We start from the raw sequence: 7,870 nt of genomic DNA, 5'->3' as shown, positions 1-7,870 counted from the left end.
CACTTCCTGTCTTCTCTCTGGTATCACTCTGGGTGACCTACTAACATTCTATCCCTTTTGGAGAGCTTCCAGAGAGTGGATCATCTGCAAAGCAGAGATGATGGGTACACCTATGATTAAATCCTCAGATTTTTCCTAGATCAGCTTACCGTCTCTGGCCACCTCCCCATGTCCTCCTTGAGGACTCATTAGTCAGAGAAAACTGAAAAGATCTTCCCAGAGTCTTTTAATAACCCCCTGACAGCACATGGCAGTTGGCACAGACTGAGAAAGAAAAACGTGCCCCTGACAGCCAGGCCCCGGCACTGAGGCCACAGTGTTCTGTGGAACACAGCGGCTTCACACATCACCACCATCAGACAGGACCACTCTACAGTCATGTCAGAAAACAAAGAAAGGGACATTGTCCAAACTATGGAGATGACTGAGCACTCTCCGCCCCCATGCTGGCTGATGTGAGGGCTGCTGCTTCTCTACTCCTTACCACTTGCACATGCTTACTTCCTGCCACCTTCTAGATAAGAAGACTTAAAATAGCCAGTCATGGAATTATTCCCACTTTCTGACAGCACTCAGTCCAGATGATCTCTGAACCTTTCCCCAGATTATCTAACACAAGTCCACGTCCTATAAATCTCTTCCGATGTCCTCTTACTGAGACACCCCACATTTCCCCATGGTATGTGTCTCCTCTGCTGCAACAAGTCAATGAACTCTACTTTTTTTCTATGATACATGTGTTCTTGGTGATCTGCAGCAGAAGGACGTTGAGAGCACTAGGATAAGATAATAAATATCTAATGCTTAGCCTTTTCTATGTGCCAAGTACTATTCTAAGCTCTCTGTACATATTAACCCCTGTAATCCTTGTTACACACACTGAGATTGCCACTATTATTATTTCCATTTTGTAAATGGGAAGCCAGGGCACCAGGAGGTTGAATTAAGTAGCAGTACTGTTTCCCAGAAGAGGAACACTCCTTCACAAGTTTGGGCAGTCTCAAACTATGAAACAGACTTCATTTCTCCATGATCTGTAGGACCAGGATGATAGAAGAGCAGACTAGTTCCCTAGAACTATATTCTTGCTAATTTCAGCCAAAACCTTGAAAGTCAGAGGGAAAGAGTGGGAGACTGAGCTCATTTCTGAAGAATTTTTATTTTCTTCACTGAAAAAATATGATCTCTTGCCAAGAGAATGAGTTTATATGGGTTTTAAGGTATATTCTCCATGATACTCTCCATATAGCCTGTGTTATGTGAGTGCTCACCAATACGACAGGCACAGTTTTAGATGATTACTATCAACAGAATTAATATCTCAGGGCTTCGCTCACTCAATTTCTCAACAACTCCTGATACTAATCACTCCCTCCTTGAAACACTCTCGTCAGTTGCTTTCTGGGAAAGCACATCTACTGGCTCCCCTCCTCCTCCGCTAATCAAGCCTCAGTCTCTTCTGCCCCCTCTGCTCCCTGTGCCAGGGCCCTGGGGTGGCCCTGGCCCCTCACAGTTGTCTTCTCTGTCTGTGCTCACGTCATAGATCTCGTTCAGCCTCCTAATTTCAAATACCACTTATATAACTGATGATTTCAAATTTATATTTCTACCTTAGATCTATCATACTGTCTACTTGACGTATCTCCCTAGATGTCCATAAACACCTCAAGCTAACATGTTCAAAACACAATTCTTCATTCTCACCCTGTCGATCCTATTCTCAGCCATCAAACCTGCTCATCGCAGAGGCTTCCCCATCTCCGGAAGGACGACCACCATGCTGTGCTCAGGCTTCAAAGCTGAGGTGACCTCTTACCTTTCTCTCACACCCCATTACCCAGTGCATCAGAAAACCACTTTCAGCTCTAAATTCCAAACATGTCCAGAATCCAACCACATCTCACCACCTCCACTGCCATCACCCTGCTCCAAACCCCCTTCTTTGGCCTGGATTAGTGCTATAGCCTCCTAACTATTCCCCTACAACTTATTATTTCCTTCTTATACTGCAGTGCATCACAGACATAGTGAAGTACACAAATCCTACGTGTACAGATCAATAAGTTTCCGCATACATTTATGCCTGTATAATTAGCACCAAGATCAATCTATAGAACATTTTCGGCCCCCAGGAGGCTCCCCTCTCTCACTGCCTAAAGGCAGCCACTATCTAGACCTCTATCCTCACAAGTTAGTTCTGCCCGTGTTAATGCTTCGTATGTATGGGATCACATAGCATGTACTCTTTTGGATGTCTTTTCTTCCCAAGTTTTGCAGTATCTGATTACATAAAGCCATGATTTATTTATCTGTTCTACTGTTGGTGGATATTTGGATTGGTTCTACTTTGGGTCCATTGTGAATACTGCTGCTATGAACATACATGCTCATCTCTCTTGTGTACATGATATTATTAAAAGTCAGACTGATCCTGTTAGAATGTCAAGTCACACAAATTCCTCCTTATAATCCTCCGGCGGCTTCCCATCTTCCTCAGAGTAAAAACTGAAGTTCCAGCAAGGCATGTGAGAAACTGAATTTTGAATTTTATTTTATTTTAATTAATTTAATTTCATGTTAATATATTGCTAGTGGCTCCCATAATGTACAGCACACTTCTATAATAACTCTGGATGTCTGGCAGTTAAAACAATTTTCAAAATTGTTTTTTCTGGCATATTTTTCATCTAAGTAAACTTCCAACAAGCTGTGAAGTTCACTAAGATAATTCTCAATAGGATTCTGGTTGGGATTTATTCTTGGGTATTACATAGTATTTATAATATGAACAGTTTTTAATGATTTCTGGCATACAAAATTTTTTTATTTTTGTATGTTGTTAATTTAATTGCTCAAATCCTCAATATTCCTACGATTTCTTTTTTTAAAGGTTTTTTGTTTTGTTTTTTTTTTGAGTGAGAGCAGGAGAGTGGCTGAGAGACAGGGAGAAAGAGAAAAGCCCAAGCAGGCTCCACTCTGTCAGCATAGAGCCTAACACGGGACTCAGTCTCCCAAACATAGAGATCATGGCCTGAGCCAAAATCAAGAGTCCGATGCTTAATCAGCTGAGTCACCCAGGTGCCCTGAATTCATTTTCTAGTTGATTTGATACAGGGAGTACTGTCTTCTTCCAGGCTGAGAATTAATGATGCCAGTATCTTTCATGAGAGCTCATCCCTTTCCCTTTCTACCACACTGTCTTTTCTGTGGCCTTTTGCCCCCTCCCGCTGTGGGCTGATATTAAGCCCCTAGTGTTCTTAATACTTCATATCTTAGCTTGCTTATCAGTACATCAAATTAGGCTTTAGTTTTCAAAAATGAAGTCAGTGTGAATCAATATCCCATCTCAGAAAAATGTACCTCTTTCTCATAAAGCAAAAACATTCAGGAGGATTACAGAAGGACATTTTATAGCACAAAACTCTAATCACATTCATGTTTATGTTTGCCAATGTGACCTCTCCCTGTCTGTGGCTATTCAGTTTGGGTCTTTATTCAGTATTATATTGCAGGAGGACTGAGTGTCGTTGCAGGGATTAAATAGCAAATCGAAGATTTATTGGCTATGACTGGGTCAGGCTTGCCTTCCCGCAGAACTCTTAGACCCATACACATCAGAAAAGGACAGGATATAAAAATAACAATTGCCTCCATTTCAGGAATTAATGGTTATTATATTATAATAATGAAATGGTATTTTGTTTTTAAAATCTCATGTGAACATGAATATTGGAAGTATTATTTCCCAGAAATGGGTAACTAAGTAATGAATTCTTTCTACAACCTACTTCTGTCTTTATACTGAAATCAGGTTTAAATAAGAAACTTCCAATTTAAAGGTTTGCCTAAAATTCATTAGAACTGGAGGTGACCTGCCCCATGAATTCTTCCTATTAGCAATCATATCGCTAGATTAACTTTCTGATATTAATTAGATTCTGATTTTAGCTACTGTGTAAATATGTTCTCTTCTAAATAAAGGAATATCCAGATTAACAACCATCTAAGCTGAGCTCCCCAAATATTTTGCAAAAAATGGTGATGGGCTGATACCTGAGCAATGTTTTAAGTGGAAGGCAGATCACTTCAACCACCCCTTTGACCAAAATTTTACTGTGGTGTATACTGCACCTCTACAGGGCAAGTAAACATCTCATACACAGGGAGGGTGATAGTAGTATCCAAGATAAGAAAACGTGAAGAGAACACAGAAACATTTACTGAGGAAAAAACCAATATTCTTCCCACCTCTTGCCACTGCAGGAAAACCTGGTATGTTTTAGTATAAGAAAAGAAAAAGTATGGAATGTAATGCTTAAAAGTAATGATTTATGAAAAGGAATATATATATACATATATGTATATATATATATACATAAATATATATGTAATGCTAAACAGTCTTTCCTTTCCTCTGTTACATATGTAAAGATGTAATGTTTCATTATAAAATTTTTTATAAATTTTTGCATCTGAATAGAATTATTCCTCACCAAGTGGTTCAAATGTTTCTGAACACAGAGGACATTTTTAAGATACAGGAATAATTATGGAGTCAAGTGACTGTATCGCCACATATCTTATTTAGTTTTTACAATGATTTAAAATAAGCACATGCTGGGGCGCCTGGGGGGCTCAGTTGCGTAAGCGTCAGACTTCGGCTCAGGTCACGATCTCACAGCTTGTGAGTTCGAGGCCCGCGTCAGGGTCTGTGCTGACAGCTCGGAGCCTGGAGCCTGCTTTGGATCCTGTGTCTCCCTCTCTCACTGTCCCTCCCCAACTTATGCTCTGTCTCTCCCTCAAAATTACATAAACATTTTTAAAATTTTTAAATAAACACATGCTGTCACTTACCTATCATGACAAATGCTAAAAGGGTAGTCTGTCCCATTTCTTTGTTAAACATTTTTGCTGAGGTATAACTGACAGAGTATAAAATCCACCCATTATAAGGATATAATTCAGTGATTTTTAGTACATTTATAGTGTTCTGCAACCGTCATCATAATCTAGTTTTAGAACATTTCCATCATCTCCAAAAATTCCCTTATGCTCATTTATAGTAAGTCTTGGATTCCAACACCAGATCCAGAAAATCACTAATCTACCTTCTATCTCTATAGATTTGCGTCTTCTAGACATTTCACATAAATGGAATTATACGGTACATGTTTTGTGTCTGGCTTCTTTCACAAAGTATAATAATTTTGAATTTCATTCATGTTGTAGTATATTTCCTCCTCCAAGAGAATTTTAGACCAACTTGTCAAAAAATATTTTATTTATTTTTTAAGTTTATTTATTTATTTTGAGAGAGAGAGAGAGAGAGATAGAATCCCAAGCAGGCTCCACACTGCCAGTACAGAGCCTGACATGGGGCACAAACCTACAAACTGTGAGATCATGACCTGAGCCAAATTCAAGAGTCAAGCACTAAACCAACTAAGCCACCCAGGCAAAAATGTCAAAAAAAAAATGTTTTAAAATTTCCTGCCAACCAGGTGGGGAAGTCTTTGTTCAACATAGCCTTTAATGACTCTTCTTTGTTTCTTGCTTTGGATTCTTCCATCTTCTGAAGCATTTTAGAAGAATTATTTTAGATTTAGAACATTTCTGAATGTAATAGAACTACATGAAAGTACAGTTTCAGGATTCCCTGAAGACATTAAAATGTAAGATTAGAAGCACTACCACTGAGAAGACAGAAGGAAAACAAAGTAAAGAACATCTACGTGGTTATAGTTGTATTCAATGTGATTCATCATTTTTTTGTGGTTTTTTTTTTTTTGCTTTGGCTCATATCCCGAAAATAAATACTTTGCAAACTTCCTGGCTATCATGATAAGACGTGTTAAGCAATATTATTCTCTATTCTATTGTGACTGTAATAGCATCTCATTAGACCAAAGTCACGTATCCAACAACCTCTTGTCTGGCACATGAAAAGGAAGCAAGAAGAAATCCTTAAAGACAAAAGAACCAAATAATGATAACAAAGCCATGCTCCAAAATGCATGTAACATACTCACAGGAAGCCCCTGGCTCTCGGGCCTTCATCGGGAATTTATGTACTTTTACTTCATACACAGCTCTAACAAGCTCCGCTCTCTTACTACCCCTATGACAATCAGAAGCAACAGATCAGTGAGAGGGAGAGAAAGGAAGAACGAGAGACTGGTGCTTGGGAGAGGATTTACTAAGAGAGAGAAATAAGTACCTGACCCAGGACGAGACGGAGAGCAGACGCAGAAGCCTGGTACCGCTCAGCGAACTGACAGGGCCGCTGGATCACAACCTGGAGAGCTCATGACTCTATGTCTTTACATGGAGGTTCGTGACGTTCAAACCACCTTCGGATACACCTAGAAAAAGGCGTGTAACTACTAAGTGACTAAGTTCATAAATAAGGAAACAAACTGCTGTAGGTGCTGTATCCTGTTAGGAAGGCAGCAGCATCGATACTATATCCAACAGTAAAACCAGCATGTAGCTTTTAGACAAATGTCTGTTAAAATGGCTCAGAATCTTTTGCAAATTTTCTTGCTTAAAGGAGTATATTTCAATCCTCAGAATAACATTTTTAAACAAGTGATTTCCAATATTGCTGAAAATGTAGGATTTTTGCATTTCTTTCTATTTTTTAGCCTGTCCTCATCAACTAAAAAACATTAAGATGCTGGGCTAATCTGTGAGAGACTGCGACCTCATTCGTAACCAGCCACTAGGGTATTAAAGTTCATTCTATAAGGAAGTTATTGATTATTTTTGGGTAAGTTACATTTGCAATAAACTAAACACCTCATGAATGAGGTTGTATAAACATATTTCAACCACTAAATGACAGCATGACTGAAACTAAATAGTAGGGGAGACGGGGGTCACCGAGATCCCTGGATTGACAGTCCGGAGAAGGAGCTCCGCCCTGCTGACTGCTCCTTCTGCAAACCTGCATGTGCCTTTTGTCCCCCTTGAGCTGCAGGTTCTGTATGTAAGAGGCGGGAGAAAACCCAGTAAAAACAGAACTGCGGACACTGGCGAGTTACCTAGTCGTTCGTACCCCTCCACTTTCTCTCCAGGAAGAATGCGGATGTTATCCCATCTGCCAAACAGACTCTTACAAGGAGTAAATCGCTCAATGATCATTAGTTTTTAGGAATCATATGTTCATTTGTGTGGAAATTTTATCTTTTTCTCCTGAACCATATTTTTACTTCCTTAGGCTTCAAGGTGTATGAAAATGTATTTCCGGCTGGCACCGTGTAAAGCTCCTTTCGCTCTTCCCATACAGACACCCTTTCCTCCACCAACCATGGGCATGTTAAAAAAAAAAAAAAAAAAAAAAAGATGCTCTGTATACACAATTTCCTTCTAGTCTCATAAAAATGTCTCATAAACCCACGAGTAGGTTCTGTTGCTATCCTCATTTTACAGATGAGAAAACTAGTGCATGCATCCGTAGTGACTCACCTGAGGTCACAGGGCTGGGAAGAGACCAACGGAATCCCATCTAGAGAACTGTGAACCGTAGGAAGCCAGGCTGACCAAAGCTGGGAGGGGCTGCAGCTGAAAACGAGGCTGTCCTGGGGCACAGATCTGGTCTGAAGGACCTGGAAAACCGAGCAGAGAGGCAAAAATAGAAGCATTAGAAGTTTTCGAGCAGGGAACCACCAGAGGCAGAATTGATATTTTCAAATAATCAGTCTTACCATTTTGAATCTATTTTCTAGGCAAATAATAGCAACTTTTATTCAACCCTTATTAAAGCTCTGCTCCAGACCTCTGCATGTATTTGCTCATTTAATCCTTATAACAACTCTTTAAAAGGTAGGCACTGTCATTTGCTCCATTTTACAGATGAGAAAACTGAGGC

At 39.7% G+C, this 7,870-nt stretch overlaps 1 protein-coding gene and 1 long non-coding RNA gene across 5 annotated transcripts in view; one reads left to right on the top strand and one right to left on the bottom strand.

The window, feature by feature from the left end:
• PLGRKT (plasminogen receptor with a C-terminal lysine) overlaps positions 1 to 7,870 on the top strand; it is a 42,709-nt gene that overhangs the window by 19,614 nt on the left and 15,225 nt on the right. The window contains exon 3 of one of the 4 annotated variants that reach the window (XM_029920207.1): positions 1,725 to 1,804. The exons of the other annotated variants lie outside the window; for them this stretch is intronic. Coding sequence (XP_029776067.1) covers positions 1,778 to 1,804 — 27 coding nt within the window. The 5' untranslated portion in view covers positions 1,725 to 1,777. The remainder of the gene's footprint in view (positions 1 to 1,724; positions 1,805 to 7,870) is intronic. 4 annotated transcript variants of the gene reach the window in all.
• LOC115276264 lies at positions 6,029 to 7,604 on the bottom strand. Its single transcript, XR_003901869.1, has 3 exons — positions 7,468 to 7,604; positions 6,218 to 6,362; positions 6,029 to 6,118 (listed from the first exon to the last, which is right to left on the bottom strand). It is a non-coding gene; the product is annotated as an uncharacterized LOC115276264 (long non-coding RNA).

The sequence above is a fragment of the Suricata suricatta genome, chromosome 13 (assembly GCF_006229205.1).
Source record: "Suricata suricatta isolate VVHF042 chromosome 13, meerkat_22Aug2017_6uvM2_HiC, whole genome shotgun sequence".
NCBI classification, from domain to species: Eukaryota; Metazoa; Chordata; class Mammalia; order Carnivora; family Herpestidae; genus Suricata; species Suricata suricatta.
This window is presented reverse-complemented; position numbering and strand designations above follow the sequence as displayed.